The sequence below is a fragment of the Ixodes scapularis genome, unplaced genomic scaffold (genome assembly GCF_016920785.2).
Source record: "Ixodes scapularis isolate PalLabHiFi unplaced genomic scaffold, ASM1692078v2 PGA_scaffold2__306_contigs__length_199485367, whole genome shotgun sequence".
Classification (NCBI taxonomy): domain Eukaryota; kingdom Metazoa; phylum Arthropoda; class Arachnida; order Ixodida; family Ixodidae; genus Ixodes; species Ixodes scapularis.
Window position 1 is genome coordinate 34,127,353 of NW_024609857.1, and position 25,171 is coordinate 34,152,523.

At 46.8% G+C, this 25,171-nt stretch overlaps 2 protein-coding genes across 3 annotated transcripts; one reads left to right on the top strand and one right to left on the bottom strand.

The window, feature by feature from the left end:
* The first annotated feature begins 51 nt into the window (after nt 1-51).
* Nucleotides 52-7,163, top strand: LOC8053565 (TIP41-like protein). The gene is made up of 7 exons (XM_029989958.4): nt 52-575; nt 911-1,090; nt 1,167-1,269; nt 2,442-2,573; nt 2,856-2,951; nt 4,161-4,223; nt 6,321-7,163. The coding sequence occupies exons 1-7, from the start codon at nt 418-420 to the stop codon at nt 6,411-6,413; spliced, it is 825 nt and encodes a 274-aa protein (XP_029845818.3). The 5' UTR covers nt 52-417; the 3' UTR covers nt 6,414-7,163.
* LOC120842813 lies at nt 3,976-23,906 on the bottom strand. Of its 2 annotated transcripts, none has more exons than XM_040213993.3 (9): nt 23,211-23,906; nt 19,898-20,004; nt 17,557-17,987; nt 15,660-15,920; nt 14,564-14,746; nt 13,710-13,874; nt 9,554-9,763; nt 7,345-7,502; nt 3,976-6,589 (listed from the first exon to the last, which is right to left on the bottom strand). In XM_040213993.3, exons 1-9 carry the CDS (start codon nt 23,469-23,471, stop codon nt 6,410-6,412), a joined length of 1,956 nt encoding a protein of 651 aa, XP_040069927.2. In that variant the 5' UTR covers nt 23,472-23,906; the 3' UTR covers nt 3,976-6,409. The 2 variants fall into 2 exon arrangements, with proteins under 2 accessions (XP_040069927.2, XP_040069926.2); XM_040213992.3 differs by having other exon boundaries at nt 14,564-14,755.
* Nucleotides 23,907-25,171: the final 1,265 nt, after the last annotated feature.

The following is a 25,171-nucleotide window of genomic DNA, read 5'->3' on the forward strand; positions in this document are numbered from 1 at the left end:
GTCAATATTTATATTTTTATATAGTATTTAATAGACTAAACATAATGGTCTGAAGCGAAAAAAACAACATGGCAGCTTCTACTTATGTTTTTTATTTCTATTCAATCCTTTCATCTGGCAGATTTTGAGTAATCTGGAGTGCGTGGTTTGCGGGCGGATTGAGGAAAGCATTTGCATCTTTCGTAGCAGTAAATATGAAAAAATACGTTTAGCCTATGGTTTCTGCTTGTATCAAACAAAAACGCAAGTAGTACATACGCAACCGGTCGGGCGGCAAAACTTAGTCAAGAGAACGTAACTCTAGGCGTTCCGCGTAGTGCAGTACCAAGTTTTGTGACCGTCGTCTGTAGTACTTGATGGAACGCGGTTGAACTGAGGATCTCATCAGCACCTGGAAACCCGAGCTAAAAGCGAAACATGTGCGGTGGAAGGGAAGAGCACTTCACGTTTGGCCCCTGGGAGGTGACTGGACGCTCCAGCCACATCCTCCAGTCTCAGTGTCCCACTCCGAACGTCTGCAACGCTACTCCGTCCGATGGCACTGGAGAGACCAACAAGTCCTGCGTCTTTTGCCGGTACGTAAGCGCAGCAGGAGCTGTCGAGGCGAGCAATCTGCTGCGCTCCAGGGACAACCACAACACGTTCCTCACTCGACACTGGGAATACAGAGCCGCTTGCGATAATCCACTTGCTGCCTCACATATGATTGTGCCAATTCGACGTCATCATGCAGTCGAATCAGTGCTAACTGACATCCCCCGGTTGCTTTGCCCGATCCTTGTAGTATATACTAACCACCCATACCTCGCTTACATGTTTCATATTCACCATTAAACGGGCTATGCTTGCACATAGTAGATTCAGCAACAAAATGTCAGTCGTGCGAAACTAGACATTTTATCACATACAGGTACGTTGAAGAGTTGAAGCTGCCCACCCATCCCGACATGACGTTTGCCAGCAACCTCCTTCGTCTTGAACACGCCGACGGCTACGGCATCGAGTTCACCTGCATGGATGCGCTGCGGTGTCTGAGCAGTGACAACTATGTGCCCAAAGTGGCGGCTGCCCAGGCTTGGAGGGAATCGAGGTAAGCCGCCCTGCTCTTTCGAGATCCCGTCGGCTGCCTAGCTATGCAGTACCATTGGTGGATCTTGACTTTGCAGGCCCCTGGCAGACTATCCGAGGGACGACCAACCGGCACCCTTCGATTGGACGTACACAACAGATTACAAGGGCACACTGTTTGCCAAGGACAAGGGCATCACTGTAAGGCGAAGACGGAGTTGTCACCGGCACTCGATGATGCAGTTGCCGAAATGCCAGTTTGAGAAATCGGTACTTCGGCGTCGGGTTAAGAATGCATTAAAAGGTTGGCCCCCGGTGTGAGCTTTCTACTTTTGATAACACTTTTGTGTCTTGTGAGCAAACGCAGCCAAATGATGAAAGGCAATGAGCGAGCACTGGAGGTGGAGCTTCTGCATTCTTTACCTGTCACCAATTGCAATTGTAAATTTTTTATGTTGGAGGCATAACTAAACGAGTGTCCACCGGCATTAGGACATGCACAAATCGTGGCTTTCGTAACCCTTTTGGACTTCCCTTTTTTGTGTTCCCGTGTTTAAAGGGGCTGTGCAACGATTTTAACGTTGGAAGAAATTGCATCTTCTACTTTTGACATTGTTTATCTTGTCACAAAGGACAGAAAACAGATCTCCTTCCTTCGAAATCTTGAGACTCTGCCGTGTAATCGCAAGGCAAAAATTAGAATATTTCCCGACCTGCAGCCGCGAGCGGCGCCCACGAGAACTATGTGGCGTGATGTCAGAGGGAAACTTGTAAAAAGATAGCAAGTTGTGCAAATACCTGCTCGATAAAAGCTAACTTTTTTATAAATCTTGTTCCAACATAAATATAAATGCGTCAAAAACCTAGTATCCTCGACAAAATTTTTATTATATGGAGTTTTAGTTGCGTCATCTATCCAAGGTCAACAAAACCGTCAGCTCTATCTGCTACCACCAGTAGCCGCCAGAAGCTGGAGGGGGACAGGGGCAGAGCTAGGCGGGAGTGGCCAGACCCGGACAAGTATGTTGGCACTTCCCTCCTCTTGCCATGTTGATCGCGCTGCGCAAGCACGTGGTCACGTGACTGCAACGGTGAGTTCTCGCAGCTCACTGGTGGCTCTAGAGAAAGAGAGAGCTTCACCGGAACCCCGCTCATCCTCCTTTCACGTCGCAACGCACATGACTCGGAAGATGCTGAAGGAGTTGAGAGGTGCCAAAAAGCTCAAGCTTTTTGGCACCTTTTCGAGTACCTAAAAAGAGAAAAAGTTGTGCGCATGCAATACACTCTAGTAGCACATTTTTTGATGGATTAGGGGAGTCGGTCAGCACCATCCACACATCCTTTAAGTGTCCCGCCCTTCCCTGTCCTCGCAGGTATCCGATACACAGGAGCGCATAGACATGAACAAGCTCAAGCTGAGAGAGCAGATCGTCTTCTACCAGGACATTTGCCTCTTCGAGGATGAATTGGCAGACCACGGTGTCGCCCAGTGCTCCGTCAAAATGGTGAGGTCACTTGAAGCGGCCATTTAGGCCTTGGGTTACTGGACACATTTCTGTGCGTGCACTTGCAAGAGCACGAAAACTCTGGTGCTAGGACATGAAGGATGTGATTAAAAGTGGCTATTTGACAATAAATGCTTGATTCCCAGGTCTTGTAGTGTCAAAGTAGGCAGGATTTACCTCTTAATTGAAAGGAAAACGTCAACCGGATTGCAGTGTCTACGCCACGAAATGCTCCTCCGATGGTCAAACTCAAAATATTGCATCTCATTTATTTCATCGCAGCGCATCATGAAGAACAACTTCTTTGTGCTTCTGCGTTACTTCCTGCGCATTGACAACGTCCTGCTACGCATGAACGACACAAGGTTCTACCATGAGGTATGTTTGTGACAAGGATCACAAAGCGAAGTAAATGTAATAAGAGGAAACAAAAATTGGATGTCGGTCATGGCGGTGCCCATGCACAGCTGCTGCAAAGCGTCTATAGGGAAAATCGGTTTACTTGGATGTTATTTCTTCGGCCACACGACTCACTTGTACTTCATTCGGCTCATTTATACTGGGCATCCATTTTGTAGAATTATGCATTGTATTGCGATATCAGTTTATGGGTCCCTTAAATCGGATATACTTCATTCGGCACATTTGTTTTTCGTGTCTGGTATATAAATTTACTAATTTTATTACATGTCAATTTATTGAAAAACAGGAATCAGTTATATTTTATTCAGCAGGTTGCAGATTTTCACACGTACAAGTAGGCCTTGATATGAAAGAAACTACTCCATAGCTTGCCAAAAATAATGAACACTATTTGAATAAGAGTCAATCCTAATGCTCGAAGTGGAAGGCTCAATTTTTAGCGTAGAAGGGAAGAAAATCCGTGGAAACAAACACTTAAGTGTGCTTAGTCACCCTAACTAGAACTCACTTGAGATTGCGATGGCGTCGTCCAGACTTTCGGAACGGTCAACCACATGCTTCGACCGTGGCACTCGCACTGTGTGTCAAGCTTTACCGCTTCCTACCAGAGCTTTTGGGTGAAGCTTCACTGCTTTGCACCAGCACTCTTGCATCAAGCTTCACCGCTTTACATCCATGTGCCTGGAAATGTGGCTGATGCAGGGGAGCATCTCATACTCTGTTTCACCTTACGATGAACCACAGCAGACAATGCAAGTCTTTGGAGCCAATCCAACGTGGTGCGAGTGTCGGGTGATCTTGGGAGGGGCGCAGAGACTTGCGGGGCCCATTGTCTCGCGATATGTTCACAGCACTGAATTGGCTGCCGTGGTTCGTCGTAAGGCGAAACAGGCCCTGGGAGGTCAATGTCTAAAAGTCTGCTTACTACTATAGGTCGGCATGCTTTGGTCACAATTATAAACTTATCTCTTAAACAGTACCAAGAAAAACAATCACCTTTATCTAAATAATTATAATGCAGTTCGCCCAATCTACAACACGTTCAAATGGATCACCCCATACTTCCAACAGTTCCATCGTGGCAGCTCCCCAATGCTGACAGGAACCAACAGCTGTCGGGGATCTTGAGAGCCGTTTTAAGACTCCTTTCTTATCCGTGTGCAGGCTGGCTGGAACTACATTCTGCGGGAGTACACCAGTCGAGAGTGCAGCGCAGCCCAGTTGGACGTGAGTCTCACCCTCCTCTCCTTTGTGATCGTGACCTTGAAGCCAAGGGGCCAGGAGAAGCGATGAGAGTGCAGGCAATTGCTGTATATTTTCAGGGTGTCTACGGGCCGGGGAAACCGGGTATAGTCAGGGAAATTTTAATTACCGGGAAAAATCTGGGAATTGTCAGGGGAATTGTCAAAAAGCGAGCCCAGTCGGGGAAAATGAGCCGGAAACGCCATCGAGTGCCCTGAGCAAAGACTTAAGACCTTGGGGGCAGAAAAATAGGCAATAAATTCTGCTTCGAGCGGAGCGCAGGCTCTGCTCACCCGGTGTACAGTGTACTACCTGATGCAAAAGAAACAGCCGACAGATCCAGTCCAACCCTTGGATTGGATTGAGGGCGCGACACTAGGCTAGATCCAGTTAGAGCTACTAGATTTAGTAACAAATGGGAAAGTCGCAGACCCCAATCTGATCCAAGCCTTAAAGGGATACCACAACGAAATTTCGACGCTCGTTTCTTGGTCTATATGTGTTCAAAAAAGCAGTATCACATCGAACATACCAATATATTCTTAAAAAAGGCACGAAAAGGAATTTTAAAATAAATTAAACGATTAGCAAAGAGCACCTGGTGGGTGTCGCTCACGCCTCGTTTGTAATGCCCGTGTAGGAACCTTGAGAGCTAGTGACGGTAACTGTCTCGTTTCTGGCCACGAAGAGAGAAAGGAGGACCTCTCCTCTTCCCGAGAATCCCTTTTGTGAGTCCCAGAAGTCACTATTGTCCCCCTACAAAATTATAGAAGATTAACCCGTCGCTCAAAACTCTTACAAAAGCAGCCACTTCGGTGGCTGGAACGACTAGGCCATCCTCTTGATGTCAGCCTCGCCTTAGCTTTGCTCGTCCCGAGACGAATTACATCACGACTGCGTCGTATGTCACGTACTCTCTGCTGGCTGTTCTACTAGCGCTTGCCAGAGTGGGCCATTTATAACGAAAAACACAGCCACCAGGCTCGAAATACAAATGTGCGATTGTCATTTACGGATATTGTGGATCATATTCAACTTATTTTTGAACACAACGGGTATATTTCAAATTTCATTGAAGTATCCTTTTAAGTCAAAAGTATCCGAAAGTATGCATCTGGTGGCCATGACTTGGCCATGCTGCCATTCGGTTATTGACATGTGTAGTTAAGCATCCTGTTTTCGTTGTGTTTCCAAAAGTGGCCTCTTCACTGACGATGTCAACGGCAAGAAAGCGCTCGTTTAATCCGGACTGGACGAACCCGAATATTTCATGATATGCCAGTTGGATTAAGCCTATGCAAAATGATCCTCACATTGCTCAATGCTCAATGCCTTGTGTTGTAAGGGTCTCATATATTTAATTGCCTCGACAGTGGTAAGGGAATTTCTCTTGAAATTGTCAGGGAAAACCTGGAAAAGTCAGGGAATTTCACAATAATATTTTGCTAGACACCCTGATTTTGCTGGAGGTCACGTGCACCTGAAAACAAGCAACAGCACAGGCAGATTTAACAGGCATAGTAAAATGATGTGCAGTGTAAGGACGAGAGACTCTTAAATCATTCCGAGCAGAAATTATTGGTCCAGTGGTGCTCCAAGGAAAGATTCAAGAGGCTACTCTAGCCGAAGTGAAGTATAGAAACTAAACGAGGCTTCTGTCATTAAATATCCTAATAGAGATACACTTTCTAATACTTTGGATCAATGCAGCGCTAACTGGATGAGTCACTTATACAATGACTGTCCACACAAATAATCACTGTCCCATTTCTACCAGTGATGGTGAGGTTCATATACTTCCGAGCCAATGCCATAAAACCCGGTACTCTTGTAAACTTCCAGTGGTCTGCCATTGCAACGGCCTTCTGGTGGTTAAACAAATTTAACGAAATTGTGATTGGGAGTACTCTTGGCACCATTTTGGACAGTGCAATTCAAAGCATTTTGGACAGTGCAATTCAAAGCGCGTAAGGGGCATCCATTCTTATCGGCAAAACTGCGATCAGCCACATGGACATCGGAGTGTGGCACAAGGCACATTCTTTCGGCCGCTTCAGACAACGATTCCTGTCTCTGGCCCAGCTCCCGGTGGCGGTGCTGACGGACCCGGCCGCCCTGAGCGAACACATGCCCCTGAAGAAGACGGTTGTCGAACGCCTGGAGCTGCCGTCCTAGGCCACCGGGAGGGCGGTGCCGAGGCTTGAGCGCCAGGACCTGTAGGCCTCCAGGGGTCCCGACTCTGTCAGGGTTCGCTCGAGGTCCACGCAGGCAACACGCACCGACCGCTCTAGAGAGCCCGACCCGGAGTTGGCTTTCTCGGGCGGCTCTCCTCCACGGCGGCAAACCAAGTCCTGCGGAGAGCGGCATTAATGAGGCGTTGTCGAGTGCGTCTACAGCCACTCCGAGGCAGTTTGTACAGTCTTCAACGATACGAGAGACCCGTCGACCAGGCTGGATTAGCTTTGGCCGGGCACATATTGCTCGGTGGCGAGAAAATAAAGGAAGCCTGGTTCTATTCTCTCTTAGAATAAAGTGTCTCTGGCCAGAGTGGGCTTCGCACCATCGCATGAATTGCCTCGGCAAATGGGTATTTCATATTGCGAGAGACCTATTGTGGGAAACTTTACATGTGTATGGGCAAAATGCCCAGGCCATGCAGCGTGCCTACTGTCTCGTTTGCCATGGCATTATAGAAGAGTGCGGGACATTGAGGTTTGGCCAAAGAGTTTCCTCGCTTCATCAGAGGAAAATAACGGAAACTGTAAGCATGTGTTGTCCAACGCCTTAAAATTCTAATTAGCATGTGACCTTTTCCCTATATGCTTGTTTATGAGGCTCATGGCCTCTTGTAACAAGGCGATCATCTAAAAAGCCTGTTCTACCATTGGTTGACTTCCATAATAAAGATGCCAGTTTCTACTCGCATATTGAGCAGGTTTTTGAGGAATTCTTGTCCACCGTACAACAAAACACCCGAGCCACATGCTACTAAAATTTCCTCCCGATGGTGATGTTCACAGCATAGGTATCATGTTTCGGTTTTGTGGCATGTCACGACATGCCTTACTTTTATGGGATGGTGATGGGGTCTCTGGCATGGGCTTACCAGCAAGTTCAGTAGTGCCAGTCCTCTGGCACCTGGCTTGCATTTAGCTCCTGGCAACTCCAGTTCCAGGATGCAGACCCCGGACCCTGCTGGCAGCAGGACTGCAGGCCAAGGCCCTAGGTCCAGTCGAGATGCCAGTCGCTGCCCAGACCCTGCATCTGCGTGTTGGAGTGCTCCAATCATGCGGCCGAGATTGCCGCTCAGGAAAGTCTACCGTCAAAACACGAGCAGGCTTCAATGACCTTTCTAAAGGGTCTCTTCTCAAACTGCCCTGCTGGTAGTGCTCGAAGCCGGGAAATTAATTATCAGTGTGAAAGAAGGTGGACTACTTGCACACAATATAAGCCGAGGCACTCAATCCGGCCTCTTTCTGCGTCTGCAGTCCCCACAAGCTCTTATTATCTTTCAAACTGTCAAGTAGTCCCCGAAATACTAGACCTCAACTTTGCATTCCATTGCCAGTTTGGACCACAGCTCTCAAAAACTGGCGGGTACGCCAAAGAAGCGTGAAAGACTGCTTCGGCGCATGTCTGCAATAGTACTATGTATAGAGCCCCAGTTAATGCCACGTACCAGGCATTAACTGGGGCCCTGTGATGACCTAGAATTTCTTGTATGTGTAGGATTCCGCGTTTCTGGTATATACCAATGGCCCTAAAGCAGTGGACAAGAGGTGCCTCGTTCGGCTGCTAGTCGGTACGTCTGTTGGTTGTAATGAGCAACAGTGGGAAGGTCTAACCACCCAACGATTGGGCGCGAGCTCAAGATCGGGTCCAATGACTGTGGCTGCGGGCCGTCTCGGAGTTGTAAAAATCACACCTAAGATGGTGCAACTTGTCGAACGAAACTTCATTACCCGGGGAGTATTAGCAGCGAGATGTTTTGGTGGTGCCCTCCTATGGTTCCCTCTCATGACGTCAAAAACAAGTTTGATGGTGTTTGTGATTAGCACAGCGGAAGCTTGAAGTCGGTGCGCTCTCAAAGCAACACTGTCAACACTGCCAAAATTTTAATTCTTACTTCCCTCTTATTTCCGTTGATGAGAAATCCTTTGCTGACGCTGTAGTCAGCATTCGGCCAATCGTGGCAGGCCGACCAAAGCGACACTTTTGTTCGCACACGTCGACAATAAACCCTGAAGTGGAGCTGTCCTCGAAAGGCTCGAGGTACACGTAAGCACTTCTTATGAGTTATGAATGCGAAAGCATGCACGCCACTCTTTCGCTCCCTTCTTTTGTCGACGGTCGAGTGCGCGCGTTGACCTTAGGCGTGGAATGATGGAGCCGCTGCCTCGCGGACACGCAGTGCCATGGGATGGCCGGTCATTGAAACTGACACGCAGCGGCCAATGGGAGCCTCGTCAACGCGCACCAGCCAATAGGACCGAAGCCGAAAATTCATCAGCTTTACTCCGCTCCTTTGGGATCGGGGAATTTTTCTGCCGTTGGTCAGCTTTTCACGTGGTTTCATAGCTGGGAGCTGGCTTCACTTGGAGAAAAGATTTAATGTGCTGTTTGGTGCGATTTCGAAGCTGATGACGTCGGCTCACTCCACAAGACAGTTAATGCTTTCGCATTAGTAGAAGAAGCCCAAGCCTCACGAACAGAAACTTCTGTCTACAGCTTTATTTTCTGTTAACCCGCAACACAGTCTGCAATGAACTATCCGCGTGACTCCTTTTCTCTTTGGGACCTAGACCCCCTATATTCCTTTCTTGTCGGCACTGGGACGTTATTGAAGCAGCGTTCAAGTCTCCCGCATGTTCCCTGGAGGTTGGGGAGTCTGACAACCGAAAACCTGGAACCCTAATCACCGGCTCTTCAACTGTTCTTCAGTTCCTTTATGTGCATCAGTTCTTGATTATTGTGTTGCCACATTTCCGATTTGCTTTTTCTGGAATCTTCCTCTCTCGGGCTGGGGCTCTCCCCTTCGCTCATAGCAAGCCGCAAGACTGCACGTCTGTTTATTGCTCAATCTTGTACGAAAGAAAGCTTTCATTCTTGCAGAAATAAATTGTGTGTGTGTGTGTAGTGGGGGGGGGGGGGGGTAGGGGCAGGGCAGGTTATAGGCGCGGCTCACGACGGAATCATATCCGATCCCAAACTCATCAACTGGGTGGAGTTACCCCTAAAAATTAAGGAAAAAAAGAAAGTTAGGTAGGCACTATAAACGAGGGCATTAACAAACACTCTTGGCAAGGGTGCCTCACCGCCGGCATTCCCGGGAACCCAGGTACTGGCCATGCTGAGCAGTGCTGCTTTACACGGTGTGGCATTTGGCGGTGCCATCGCAGGGAGCAGGCTTGGTCGCAGCACAGCCGCCAGGGGCTTTCCTGATGGGGTCTCGGGGGAAAGCAGCAGAGCCAGACGGGTAAGGGTGCAGGCCCTGCCAGAATCTGGGACAACCACAGACCCCTGTCCTGAAGGAGATAAGGGGCTGTTTGTACCGAGCAGACCAGCCGAATGAAATACGGCAGGGAATGGGGAACCTTGGACTTTATTCCCAAATTGGGAAAGTGGAGTCGAGCAGGCAGCCCGCTCAATTTTGCAAACCGACACTTTTGAGTATGGCACCAAATCTGATAGGTTGATCGGTGCCCTTGGAAATGTTTTGTCCGAAGAGTTCAGATAAATACTATGGCTTGCGATCATCTCCTCATAGGTCAACCGCCGCTTTACTACAGCACAGCGCACATCAAAGGCTTGAGCTAAAAGTCATGCTGGCAAGCTCAAGCTCCTCAACAGTGCAAAGTCCAACGTTTGGGTGAGAAAATTGAAAATCTGAGAAACGGCATCGCATCCGCAAGGACTGGTTAAAGAAGGGATTCAACTCGGAAGGACCAACAATCACTGGCTCGAAATTTATTTTGTTTGCACTACCTTAAAAGGACACTGACACCCCCCCAAAAATGTTTTTTTTGTTGTTTTTGCCAGTCGATTTAATATGGTGTTAGGAGACTACCCAATCAATATTTTTCTGCATAGCGACATATATAATAAAGCCAAAAAACTAAACTGCTTGAAACCGAAATAAGAGCACGGAAGCTCATGGCTGGAAGTCACGTGGCTACCAGTGTTGCGGAGTTGCCACTCCGGAGTTGGAATGATTCCGGAATCATTCTGCATTTTTGCGACCCCGGAATGGAATGGGAATGGAATGACGGCAACGTTGAGGAGGATGGAATGGGAATGGAATTAGATGCTTTTTGCCCGGAATGGAATGGGAATGAAATGGGACCGGTGCTTTATATATTTTTTTTCTTACGTTTAGTTATACTGAGCTAGTCAGCGAGTCAGTTGTTCAGAAAAAAATGAGTGGGAAACTGCAATCCTGCAGGGAGCCCTAACAGACTTACACGCAAAAGAAAATGCAATTAAAAAAAACAAGCGTGAAAGCAAAGAACAAAGGGGGGAAGAGGGGGGAGGCGGTGGCGCCTTTCACCAGCAAAGTTCAACACATGTCCGAATGCGTCTGCGCCTGTGATATTGCACGGCTCAAGGGTATGTCATCAGTCGACGCGAGCGTAATCCGCTGCTCTGGTGATCCGATACCCGGAAAGGAGGCCAGACGTGGCCTCGCTGTGCGGACCCAGACTTTGTACACCTGCGACTCATCTTGAGCGCGCTGTTTCTCGGAGAGCTCACTCCTGTGCCGGCCATCTCAGGTCGCAATCCACGAGGTCTCTGTTTGGATGATGCTAGGCGAAACTTGAGGACTGCCATTCATGCGTTGGAGGCGAAGGGTAGGCAGGTTGGACCGTCACAACAGGGATGCCACCGTATCGATTTTTCAACCGTAACAGAAGATAAGACATTTGCTCCAGAGTGCTTCAGGTGGTCCACTATTCTCGAAAATTCCAAATGCAACGAGGTCACCTACAAGCTACAACGAAAGTATGTATTGTCCTTTCATACAGCAGCGTGGGTGAAGTTTCATGTTCAAGGCAACACCTGCAGATCGTGACGTCATGTGATCAGTCTTGACAGGAGCGGCCCTATTGGACAGGGAAGGGGTGATGTTTTGATGGAATTTATTTAGAGGTAGAAGTCTTTTCGCATCACTGGTCAGACAAACAGGATGCCAAGGAAGGGACCTCGGTCATTCCTTGATGGAACGTTTTTTTGAACCCAATGAAGACTCCCCTTCGTCCGGAACCACTACCTTCAAGGCGAAGTGCCAAGCCTGCGGAAAGGCAATTTTGGGGACAAAAAAAAACAAAAAAACTTCCAATTCAAACTTAAAGCCTCATCACAGTTGGCGTCTCAAAGAAATTTGTAAAATGTATTGCATTCTCATTATTTATATTTCTGCCCTCCCTAAAAAGTTCCTGTATTTGTATTTCCAAAGACTTTTGGCCTCTTTTTAAAATGCATTTTCGATACGTATCGGGATACATTTTTACAGATATATTTGAGACTTGAGTATCAGTATTTTAGCTACTTTTTTTCATCTATCTTATTATTTGTATTTCCAAATACATTTTTGAGTATTTCTGCCCAACCCTGCAACGCAATGCAGCTGTCAAGTGCCAATTTTTACATTTAGGAATTAGAGGAATGGAATGCAACGATTCAGCCACTCCGGGAGTGGGAATGGGCCCAGTGTTCCCATTCCTAGGAGTTGAAAGGAATTGAATTATCGAAAATTCTAATTCCCCAGAATGGAATTGGAATGGAATGGGGCTGCCCATTCCGCAACACTGGTGGCTACACCCGACCACTTTTTTTTTTCTCCTCTTCTTCAGCGTATAAAGCAGACGACGACAACGAATTTGCGTGCACCGTTTGTTGTGCAATTGTTTCACACCTATATCCCTTCCGTTCAATGTTCTGTGCTTGAAGATTGATTGGCCGGCACTATGAACCACAGTTCCGAAGTAACAGCCTCACATCCATCGCAACGTTGGTCCACCGTACGCCGTCATTGCGTCGTTCAGCCCACGGTATGTTGCCATATTGAAAATGACGTTTACATGTATTTCCTGTGATCTGTGCAACATTCTTTTTTTCAATCAATGTATTTGCAGTTTTTTGGAAGCCACAAAAATGAGGTTCATAATCTTTTCCATTTTTAATATTGAACGCATGCCTTTGATGACTTTTGACATTGAATGTAATCGGTACATATATAGTTCGAATGACACGTGACCATAAAAAAGTGAGTGAGTGCGACTGAAACTGGCCAATTCTTGACCGGCTCTTTTAGGGCAGAAAGAAAACCAATTTCGAGCCACAAATCATGTTCTGGGTAGTTGGACTCTTATAGGTCATATTCAAATCAAAACCTTGGTGAGCATAAATATCCTGTCAGTGCCCCTTTAAGTTAAAACATGTCAAGTTTCTAAAACCTTTCGACTCCATTTAGAGGTCTGTCCTGTGCCATACCATATTTACTCAATTGTAACGAGAGTTTTTTTTCAAAATTTCCCCTCGCCTAATTTAGGGGGTTCGAGTCATAACCGAACCGCCTCAAAATTTGCCGTGGCGGTGTCGCGGCACAGGCTCTATAAAATGGCTACGACAAATCTCGCGATCGTTCAATCTTGTGCGGGGAACATATACATGCTGGCAACATCCAATCCAATCCTATTCTTGTTTGCGACTCATTGCACCCATGTGCCCGTGTTTCGCGGGCTGCTATTTTGTGCTTCAAAGACTCTGAACTTGAGCAAATGGCAACGCGACGAGCTCAGTATGATGCCCGCTATAAAAAAAGCGCAATTCTGATGGATGAGGAAATTGGAAACTCTGCCGCGGCTCAACCGCTAGATGTGACAGAATCGACTATCCGTGGATGGAGGCTCCAGCGTGAAGCGCTCTACAAATGTAAACCCGACCGAAAAGGCTTCCGCGAACCTCGATGTGGCCGTCACACAGAACTCGAAAAAAAAGTGGCGGAGTTTGTAATTGAGCAGCGAAGCTGCCTCTTGGGGGTCAGCATCGAGCTGATACAATGAAATGCCTGAGACATAGCTCAAGATATGGGGATACCTCACGAGAATTTCAAGGCTTTACGTGGATGGGTGCAAAAGTTCATGCGAAGGAATGGATTCTCCCTCCGGCAAACAACGTTGATAAGGCAGAAGCTACCATCGGATAACAAAGTGAAGCTACTAAAGTTTTTCCCTCACTTTACTCGCGTTACATTAATATTTTTGTTTTTTTGTTTGGCGCTGTGAAAAGTCATTACTCGCGTTACAATTGTGATCGCGTTACATTCAAATAAATATGGTATGTGTGTGTCTCGCCCTTCTTCCAAAGTGTCTTTTTCTTTTTGTATTACTTTCGTCAAATTTCTTGCATTTGTGCTTTTCAATGTCCACAGGATGCAAAAGAAGGGCTAGTTGCCGACTGGCGTGTTCTTACCAGCAGCGGAACCAGGAATGGTGCAACAGCAGAGAGTACGGCCACCCTGCTCAAAGCTGGCACAGTGCCACCAGCCAGGTACCACACCGCTCAAGGATGGAAACTCTGCCACAAGAAGACCCTCGGGCAGCCGTCTCGTTACCGTGACGGCTGGATCTGTACACACTATGAACAAGACGGGCAAAAAAAGGCATCATGACATTGCTAATGCCTCAATTCTGGCTTGAGACTAGAACAGAGAGCATTACTGGAACTAACATGATGAGAACAGTAGGCGCTTTGTGTCATCGTTAGTGGATTTGTGAACCACACCAAATGGCAAACGAGACGCTGAAAGATCCGCCTGCGGCGATGCCGACTCGTCTCACCATTTGTCGCAGGCAGAACAGTGAGGTGCATGCTCATGAGAACAGAGTCAAGAGACTTCGCCATCAAAACCACACGGTGTGTGAACACCACGCCCATGCCCAACGATTTCGCCGAGACGTGTCACAGGCCTGCAGCCGTCGTTGCTACTGTACCGTGAATTAACACGAGACTGCTATTTTTTTTTCCTCAAAAAGCGAAGCGTTTGCATATACTCCATCTGATAGACGGCGCCACCACCTGTTGCAGTGTCAAACACATGACTTGCTGTATTGGCAGACCTTCAGGGTCACACCTGCTGTATCTATCGGTATTATTATGGCCTTTGACTTAATAATAGCAGTTACAGCTATAACCAAGGGTAACAATGTTTCACATGCACCAAAGGCAGCTTGTGAAATTCCGTGAGAAAGTCTCCGTTTACTGATACACTGAATGTGCATATGTTCACCAATGTTCATCGTTGTGTCACGCGAACAAACACTTGCCTTGGTCCCGCATTCGACGCAACTGAGCCAGCCTGGCCTGCGACCTTGCCAGGGCGCTTCTGGCCTCGGCCAGAGGCCCCAGGTCGAGGGTCTTTGTGCACAACGTCGGTCTGGGCGGCGAACGGAGCAGCCGCAGACCTCCACCACGATCCAGCAGCAGCAAGCCAGAAGTTGCATGGGAAGCTGCGAGGCCTTCAAGGTGACCAATAGCTTTAAAAGTAGGTTTCGTGGTGACCAAATATTGGTAGCACATTTAATTCCCCCGGCTGAGAACAAAAATTTGCCTCCTCAATTACTCGCGTGTATTCGCGGGGTCAAAACACTTTACAGCACTGGGACAAACAAGCCGCATCCTCGGAAGTTCTTTGATGCGCACGATTCAATGGCTGCTAACATTTGCACACAGCAGATAGCGACAAAGGCCAATGAAATACGCGGGACGCAACTCGTAACCCTTCTAGTTTGAAGTTGCATGAGAGCAAATATTTTGCGAGATACACTTTATCTTTAGATCATACAAGTTTGTAAATATTGCGGCAAAATCTTATTTAAACCTGCGTTTCCTACCTACCTTGCCTTCTGTTTCATTTTATTACAGAGAAATTACCTTGGAGGGAAGCTAGATTGGTTGCAGTAATCCATGAGCATTTGATAGCTCAACTTAATCAAATTACTTGGCGAAAGAGCTCCAAAGAGCCATATTCAAAGAAATGCTAAGAAATGAAGATCACTCTCAACATTTTTTTAGCACGCCGTTCGGCTAAAATCAATATCTGGAAAGCATTGATACCAATAAATAAATCGACTGGAACACCAAATATTTGTGGGCTACTTTGTTTCTGTTGAAGACCTGGCTTGTGTGAATGAAATTGGCATAGTTTGCAACAGGATAAATTATGGCCTGCTGAGAAATGGAGTGGTATTAACTAAGAATCTATGAACAGGAACTCCCAGCAACAGGCATTCGGAACTCAAATTTTTGGGCTCAATAAATGGTCAGGTGCACATCTGCCTCGTTTGAGCCCCGTCTTTTCTGCATGTTACTAAGCCTCCAAAGATTGTAAGGCCAAACATGTTGGCGAGCGTTTCAACCCACCTGAGTTTGTTGTCAGCTGAGCCGACACAGCCTCTCCTACCGGCAAGGGACCGCAGTCGAGCAGCAGCTGTGGAGGCTCTGTGGTGGCTAGCTTTAGCTTTGCTTGCCAAGGCACAGACCCATAGAGCCACTGGATGACCAAACTATCTATGCAGAATTCCTCTGCTGCCTCGAGACCCTGCGGAGTCCATGCCCGCAGCCACCGTTGGCCGTGCCTCGCTAAAATCAGCCCAGAGCGGCCAACCAGTACAAGTTCAGCTCCTGAGAGACCAAGATCCAAAACGGCAAATGTAAACACCACGTCTGAAGTAAAGTGCATCCTACTATTCGCCCGAAAATATCAGTGCATAGATGAAATTCATCGGAAGGCAGAGGCATAGCAATGGGGCTGTGGAAGGCTCAGAATCCTCCGTCCCACCTCCCAGTCCTATTGAGAATCGAACCTAACTTTAGACATAATGATATGAAATAGTTAAGTAGGCCCAGAAAGTGATGCCCTATATCTGTGAGCATGGCGTCTCAAAGACCAGGAAAAGGCAAATGAAAACTGGTCCGCACGCCCTACCAACAATATAAAAGGTCACCGGAGATGATCATGGCGAGAGAGGTGGGTAGTGTCAGCACCTCTTTGGAAAATTCCGTGTTAATCTGGAGAGAATGAACAATGCACCAATGAAGCCAAAACGAAGTGAAGTATTCTGGGCAAGCACATTTCCTCCTCTCCTCCAAACAATCCAAGGCTGTCTAAAGCATACACGGTGCTGCCGCCAACAGCCCCTCTAGCCACACACTATCTTTGTGGGTTTTTATTCCTGCGAGATAGTGCATTTAGAAGTTCCCACCTTGGAAAGGCTCAGTGAGCGCTGGAATGGCTGGATAGAATGCAATCCACTTATAACGATAATGAGAAAACCTAAAAATTCAATCGTTTCTTAATTGGGGGTTGTGTAGATGTTTATACAGCGAGTAGCTGGTCAGCCATTTCAACATATCGACGAGTCACTCGCTGCAGATGAGCAATTTAGCCAGTGCAGTACAACCGCTAGCCTGGGGTCTTTAACATGCACCACACAATAGTGATACACGACCGCACGCTGGTACGATGCTCATCCGGATCGAAACAGGCAGCGATGGGAATTGAACCCAGGATCCCTGGGTTCTGCAGCGCGAGCTTTCGCTCCACGTGCTCGGAGCTGGTGTGCGCTAGCCCACTTGGCTACCAATCCCCCCGAATTCAATTCTTATAACCGATTCTCATGGCATCTGGACTAGAAACTGATTGTTTCTAGTCTAGAAACTTTAGAAACTCATTGTTAAAAGCAGTACATTGTTATATGTGGCATCGTTGTAAGTGCCTAAGCAGCACAGAGATGGCCAATCATTGGCCAATGGCTGGCAATGGTTGTTTGGTCAGTGGCCAGACAGTGGCCAGCCACTGGCCGATGACTGGCCTTTCTCTGGCCAATGGCCACTGGCCATCAGCCATCGGCCAAGCACTGGCCGGTGAATGGCCACTCTTTGGCCATTTGCCGAAAGACCATCGCCAGCCATTGGCCAATGCTTTATCAAAATCCGTGCTGCTTCAGTGGATTGCACTGTATCTCCCTTTCCTGAAAAAATGCCCCTAAGTTGAAGAGACATCAGGTGCATCACCAGTTTGCAGTGGTTTCGCTGTGCATTCCAGGCTTCCGCCACACATTCTATAGTGACGGCTACCATGTCTCACACCGAACTAGACCTGCTTCATCACTCTTCTTTCCCTATGTTGCTGCTGCACCATAAAACCCCAAATTCAATTCACTTTTCTTTCTGTAGCCTGCTTGTCTCAAGACACACGTCATTGATAGAGTGCCTACATCTACATGAAGAAAAGCCAGCTAAAGCAGACAACACCCACCGGCGTTGTCAGGACACCAGCTTCCAATGGCCGCCACCGGCTGGCCCAAATCACAAAGCAGGTGCGCCCCACCATGGCAACGTTGGCGCACAGGGGTCCAAAGCACCCGGCCGTCGGGGAGACCTGCCAGCAGCACGGGGGACTCCGTGCTGCCCCCAAAGAGGGCCCCAAACGAGTCTCGCCGGAAACCACCTTTGATCTGCTGGCTTTCCCTGTGCACGCTCACGCAGCGGAGCACCGGGCCACTGTCCGAGGCACCCGTTCCGGTGTACATCTGCCGGCTGCATGCCACGCGGCAGAGCGCGGGGCTTTCACCGTTGAGACGCAAGTCCCAAGACAAGGGTCCTCCCTCAACGGCGGCCACAAAGCCACCCGAAGGATTTGGGCACACAGCACGCACGTTGGGGATCAAGCAGCCAGACCAGGATTCACTGCAGGAATGTTCAACGAGTTTGATGCACGGAGCGCACTGCAAAAACACTGGCCTTTCGTGGTCGTTGTAAGGGTCCAAAGCGAGAATGAAAAAGCTCTCCGGAGGAGTATCTTCTTCCGTCTTAGGTGCTGCCCAGTGCCTCAGTTCTTCGCATTAAAAATATAAATGTAATTTAGGATTTAATGTTTAAAATTTTAAATTTCTTCAGAGACAAGAAACAACTGTTTCCAGTTAATGCGAACTATTTTGCTTACATGGTTCCCAAGATTAAAGAAGCAGTGTGCATTTCATTCGCCGGAGCCACTTCTGGCTGCATTATCCTGTTTCATGACTCCCACCCTCCTTACTCACTGCTTTCCGGCAGTACAGTTGTGTACATAGGGAAAGGCACCTCTACAGAGCAGGTCAGCCCTCTGCTTGCATAACTATGTGCTGGATTACACAAGCATAAAAACAGTATTCTTAAAACGTTTTACAATGTGTGTTTTTAAACATTTGAGATTGCACCCTGACTTAGTAACGAAAATTATTGTCATTGCCTCTGCTATTGTAGGGAATTTTTAGGCACTGTTCCAACAAGTATGCAGTAGCAACAGCTATACTATGATGGAGCACAAAGATTAGTTGTTACCTTTAGATTAACAAAGATGCAACAGTTCTCTTAGAGCATAATTAGTGGAGAGTGCTATATAAACAAAACTGAAGGGTATGCATTCTTGCCGTTAGATTGGGCTAACCTCCAAAGGACAAGAAATATTAAGATCCAGCTGTTCCTCGCAGTCAGACGAGTCTGTGCTCGGCGTTACGAGCGTGTCTACTACATGTGAGTATTGTCCTTGTGCCAGGACAGAAATACACAAGCTCTCTCTACTATTTTGGGCCGACAAATAAAAAATACAGAAAGAGGAGCAGTCATGCGGCGATATGTTAGCACTTAAGTTTTTCCCGCACGACAAAATGTATTGAAAATACACAAGAAAATTCCAGCAAAACAGGCAGCCAGCCTGTCATCAAGCATCTGACAGAAACTTGGCAAAGACCATAGATAGCACAGAAACCTGCTTTGCCAGTAATTAGGAGAAAAAAAAAATAAAGGTAAGGAAAGGTGACAAAAGTAGGCTATTTTGGGTGCAAGTATCTTCTTGAAGATTAAAATTATTGGTAGCTTCATACGATTTAAGCCACCATCCATCTCAACCCAGCCTTTACGATTGGTTCATTTGTTGTTTATGTTGGCAATCCTCCCCACAAAGGTACAGCGATTTGAAGCGTCTCGACGACTGCAGCTGAAATTAGAGCAGCAAGACCTGGTGCCACAACTGCACGAGGAATGTTTTGATGGCCAACTGAAACCTCGAGTGGACGCTGCTATGTATGCACACTTCCACGAGTAGCATGGGTTTTTTCACCCTTGGTGAAGAAAGTTAAAGTCAGTATCAAGAAGTTCATGGTGACGCAGAATCTGATGATCAAATTTCTAACATACCTAACTTACCTTGACTGTTCCCGACTGCACTTCTACGCAATTCATCACCCTTTACACTACCAGCGCACCCATACTTATAGAGCCTATTTCTAGGCCTTAGTGGAACATGTATAGGGTGTCCACTATTAATCTCTGCACTCTAGAAGCCAGAAAATCGGCACCTGCTCATAGAAAGCTCAAACCTTCACTGAATCTGCATTGAGGTGGTGGATCTTAGCTGGTAAAATTTTAAGGCATAGCTTTCTTTTTGAGATAAATGAGACCGGAAGGATATTGCCAGAGTCAGCAGCGGGTGGGTTCATTGACGACCGAATTAGCAAAGGTGGTGACGTGTGGCGCAATCTCCCGACAGGTGTGTAAATTCGTTGGAAACAATCTACATTTGACGGGGATGCGAGTGTGCCCTCAGGCAGTAAGCTTACCTTCCGACATCCAATGGCACAGTGTAGAGGCCACCCTGAGTAACAACCAGGATAAGCTGGTCCACGGCATAAACCTCTTTGATGCCCGACTTGCAGTCAAGAATGCCCTGCATGGTTTCACCGATGGCACAACAAACATTTTCTAGGATTATGCTCGTCATCAAGTGAAGAAGGGTCCAAAAACACAAGAGCAAAACAGAGAGCTTGATTAACACCTTTATTAAATGAAACAAGTGCAGTCGATCTGTTTTCTAGAACTGAAAGGCTTCAAAGCACCGTTTCTGTCCTTGATTGCCCTTGTCCTGGTCTGAGACCCAACTGTGGATCCTCTTGAACCGTGTGATTCAATTACCTATGCCATACGAGAACCACAAAAAATCATGCTGCCACATTCGAGGAATTCTCAACAAGTTGGCTGGATTAAGCAACAACAGGTCAGACAATGCAAGCAGGTAGGCGCACGTGCTAATGTGGAAGCACGTACAACATCATTGCTGCGGTCACTGCATATAGCTCCTCCATCTGTGCCCGTCTATTCATCTGTGATCCATCCATGCCGCACAAGTGAATATCTGTTTCAGGGTTCTCTAAGGACATCCAGTTGTCCAGTGTCCGAAAATTGCACTGTCAATTCACTTAGTTGGTTATTTACACTTACCCAGAACAAATCTGGATGCGGTGCAACACGTTTCAGAAACAAGGTTTGGCACGTGTTAAGGGGAGACAATTGTTGCAAGGAATTTAGAATGATTTTTGGATTTATAGCAGTGTTGCACACATTTCTTCAAAACAGGAAAGAAAGCCTGTTCCTTGTTCCTTCTCAATCTTGGAACAAGTTCCCAGTGAAAGTTGCAGTGTTTCGAAAGGAACACATTCCCACTACGTTTTTAAGATTGGACTGCGTTGTTACAGTAATGTTACATTTGCATATTTTATTGAAATGTTGTGCTGGATAATCCATAGATAAAATGAAGCAAGCAAGTGAAAATATCCAGATTGATCTATGTGTCTTGTCGCCACAATCACATTTGTCACAGTTCATAGTTAGATACTATCTCTTGATGTGCAATCTGTTTACCAGCCTAGCTTGCCTATCGGAGGTTAAAACAGTTGATGATAAAAAGCCTGAATACCTACTAAATTCTGGTAAAATTGCAGATAAATAGGCAAAAGAGTAACGCCGTTCCTCTCTACATTTCCTAGACAATGAAACTACTTCTCCTTGCACTGTTGTAAGATGGAATGGCGGCGTTCCTCCGTTCCTCCTAAAACGAACGCGATACAGGAATGTTGTTCCTTGGAACGCCGTTCCATACAACTTTTATTTAAAGTGAATCATTAGTGCATGTTTGTAGGTTGTAACTAAAACTCCTGCGTAGTCTGTTTCTTTTTTTATTGATGACATTGGTTTGTTCAAAAAGTGAAGCCTCCTTTGCAGGCGGGGCTTGGGCCGCCTGCATGCTGCGAGCACTTGTCAGTTCCAACGAGGCTTAGTGCAAGCTCGAGCCTGAGATTATATTAAGGTTTCCCCGAATAGAGCAAGGGATGACCACGCGAAGCGCAATCTGTTTGGCAGCTTAGCTTTGCCGGCCGTTTTCTGTTTGGAAGCCTAGCTAATTAAAACAGACGGAAAGCTAGGCTGCCAAACAGATTGTGTTTGCCGCGATCAACCCTCTACTCGGAGAAACTTCAATATAATCTCAGCTTGCACCAAGCCTCGTCAGAACCGCCAAGCACTCACAGCATGGCGGCGGCCCGAGCCCCGCCCACGGCCTTAGGACAAGTCAATGACATCGCTACCTCTTCTTTTTCGGGGGTGAATATATTGCTGGCAGCCGGCATAGGAGCTCGGAGAAAAAAACAAACGGCATTGTCCTCTCATTGGCTGGCTACGTATGGGACAATTAAGTGCCAAACGCTGGCATTGCTGAAGAGAGGAGTGCAGCAGCACATCTGTAATCGACGGTGAGCGCATGCATTCGCATACCTTTTATCGCTTTATTACAAAATTGTTGTAACCGCAATTGCACACGCTGCCACTCTTTGCATATGCTGCCGCTTCGCCTGGTTTACAAGGCAAAAGAGATGTGGTGAGTGGCTAGGTTTTGTTACCTGCGTTGAATGTTACAGGCTTTAGGTGTCCTCTGATTTGCTTTTGCTATCACAGTACCTGTCTCTCGTGTTCATGCCCGCTAAGTTTAGGGTGACAAGACGTCCCGCTTTGGCCGGGACAGTCCTGTTTTTGAGGTTCGCTTCTGCCATCCCGTCTTTTTGTCCCAATAAAGAATCATGTCCTGTTTTCGGGACACGACTTTTTTTTTTTTTTATATATATATGTGCATAGACTTTTACAGCCGAGTCTTGCAGGATAATGTCCCGCTTAGGAAACTTCAATAGTCGTCAGTCAAAATACGCTCACACCAACAAAGGACCCGAAGCAGGACCTTCCAAATGAGTGCGTGCAACTGAACCGTGAGTCGGACATGACCATGACCCCGACCCCAACCCCGACCCCGACCCCCCCCCCCGGCTTGGGATGTCCTATTTTCTACCTTGAGGAATATGGTCACCCTAGCTAAGTTTCTACGGAGCAGCAGTCAGTGTCACATGCGTCATTTTTAGGACCCACGCACGGAATTGGTTCCTATTTACACACCCTTGTAAAACAATCAGCTAGTTGCACCACACTGTCAAGGGCAGCAGTTCACAAACTTTTGGCCGTCGTGGACCACCTGGCGAACTCGGAGGCCGTTCGGGGACCCCCAATACATTCTGTATCAAAGGTCAATTCCGGAATAAAATAGAAAAGCTTTTATCTTTTTTTATTTATTTATTTTTTTTTTTTTTTGGGGGGGGGGGGGGGGGGGTGTGAACGCCCTCGAGGAACCCTGGGGGCTCGCGGAGAACCGTTGGTCTAGAGTCTAGGCTGCAAAACAAATAAGCAAAGCAGCTAGCTTTTTTTTTTTTTTTTTTTCATATTTGTTTTGTTTGCAGCCGGCCCAATGTCACTTCAAATGTCACCCAATGTCACTTCAGGCTGGGCCCGCAGGCCTTTTGGTATGGGCACTCTGCCTTCTGCGGCCCTTGCAGGCCTGGATCTCCTAAAATATATGCAAATAAAGTATAATTATTATTATTATTATTATTAAAAATATGCTAGCAGTAGCCACGTGACCGCAGCCAGCAAATGAGACAGCTACCGGCAAATTTTGTTGAGAAATATGCTTGTGGTGTGTTTACATATATGTTTACGGACGACTATGTATTAAAACTAAAGCATCGCCGACTCCTTGGGTCGCACGTTCTATCTTACCCGAAAAAGAAGTCTGGCATCCCCAGTTCCATCGCACGTCGTTGGAAAATCTACCTCGTAGAGATTCGATACTGGCTGACCAAGGTTAAATTTCAGCAACAGGATCTTCGTACCATACTTCAACAGTCTTACTCTGGTCTTTATGGACACGCCGGAGAACTGCGCAAAGAAACAGCGAGCGTTCGAACCAGTGTCCTCTTGCATTGCGGTGCGCTCCCGCGATTTGGCGTCCTTCGCGTCCGCGCCAATGTGCGCCGCCATTTACGGACCTCCGACGTGTCGATGACAGTGAGACTGACGCAATCGCTCCGACCAAAGCCGCCTGTATTTTGTAGTATTTTTTGCTCCGACTCACGTGTTGCAAGTGTTGCAAGGCCCGAGCGCCCCTTGCGAAAAAATTGGTAGAGTGCGGGAGCGCGCTCGAACTGCCTAGTTTTGCAGTTGCTCAAGGTCGGTATTGCTCAAGCGCTCCGGCGCGGGGTTATAAGCAGCGTGTTTATGTTTGTAAATATCTCAAATTCTAAATTGATGACCATGCCAAGCTCGGGTTTAGGGTTTCGAGGGATCAATAAGTGTGCTTCTCGATGCGTCATGAATATTTAAACACGAATCCAGTCTTCGATCTGATCTGTAATATCATACCGAGCTGCGCTCGGAGCAGTGAGAATCCTCCGATAATGTGTTGGGACTGCAACACATGCGCGATAATGCTTATCGATGGGAGGAAGCTGGCATACCTTTATAAATAGTAGATTGTGACAATCAATGACACAGCGCGACTCCCGTCGTCTCTTGACTTTTGGCCACTCTGCGCGTCTTGTAATCTTTTCAGACAGATAAGAGTGAAAACACAGGCGAGCGAACTGGTGATATTATGAGAAGCCGGTGACTGGATCGAGACCAACCGAATTTCTAGATATGATGTTCCGCGGTTCAACCCGTGAGTTAAAAACAAAGGAAATAAACTGTTTCTCTCGGCCTGCACCACAGGTTTAATTTAAAATTAAAATAAAATGAGGGCCGTAATTGGCCAGAAGTTTCTTTAGTTCTTAAACTATTTGTCCTTCTCATTTTTACAGCGGAGCTGTTAAGGGCTAGGTTCCCCAAGATCGTGTCCGTGTATGTCGACACAAACCTACGTGGACAGCTACCGCCATCTATAAGCGACGGCGGCAAGCACACAACCAGTATGGTTTCCGCCGTCGCTCGTAGATGGCGGCAACCTTTCCAGCCTTTCCAGCTATCAAAGAAGAATGGATAGTTGGGCGCGTTGATGCGAATTCATCGTAGGAAACGTCGCGAAAAACAGACAACGACGAAGAAACACACAGTGTATCGAGGACGGCTCCGCTGGTCTTCCTTCTTCAAGAGAGTGGAAAGGCTGAACGTTTTTTATGTTTGCTTTTATTAATTTTTTTTTGGAAGCAGAGATTATTTTATATTATCGTTTTTAATTTTTTAATGATTATTTTGTTTACGTTTTATATGTTTGTAATGTAAATGTAAAGATGTTTACATATTTACATTTTCCCCCTGAAAAGGATCACACTTAATTCCTATTTTCGTCCAGTATTCGTATCATGTGTTTCTATATTTTTTTATTTTTTTTTGGAGGGGGGGGGGGGGGGGAGGTATGAGGTTTTTTTTGTTTTTTTTTCGTACGTTGTTGGTTGGTGATTGGTCATAAAGTGCTGTAAATTTCCTTTTCACTGCTTGTTTTTATTGTTTATTCCTGAGCACTGTTATGTGAGAGTACATGATTTTTCGTTACAGTTTTCTTATTGATACTCTCATTATTTTTGGTGAGAAGCCCAGAACCTGGAACTGGTCTTTGGTCCTCCTCACTTGTGGAATGTATTCTTGCAAACTTTCGAATTTCTCAATTACCTTAGTACCAGCCTGTATTTTGTAATACTGTATTTTAACCAGTGGCTGTAGTATATTTTAACCTGTAATACTGT

Excerpts from the sequence above, each read along its gene's own strand:
- LOC8053565 (XM_029989958.4), top strand. The coding sequence starts at position 418 with ATGTGCGGTGGAAGGGAAGAGCACTTCACGTTTGGCCCCTGGGAGGTG. Across the intron at positions 576-910 it reads AAGTCCTGCGTCTTTTGCCG|GTACGTTGAAGAGTTGAAGC; the intron begins GTACGTAAGCGC and ends TATCACATACAG. Across the intron at positions 4,224-6,320 it reads GCAGCGCAGCCCAGTTGGAC|CTCCCGGTGGCGGTGCTGAC; the intron begins GTGAGTCTCACC and ends TCTCTGGCCCAG.
- LOC120842813 (XM_040213992.3), bottom strand. The coding sequence starts at position 23,471 with ATGGCGGCGCACATTGGCGCGGACGCGAAGGACGCCAAATCGCGGGAG. Across the intron at positions 14,756-15,659 it reads TCAGCTGACAACAAACTCAG|GCCTCGCAGCTTCCCATGCA; the intron begins GTGGGTTGAAAC and ends GTCACCTTGAAG. Across the intron at positions 13,875-14,563 it reads GCGTCGAATGCGGGACCAAG|TGTGTACAGATCCAGCCGTC; the intron begins GCAAGTGTTTGT and ends TCTTGTTCATAG.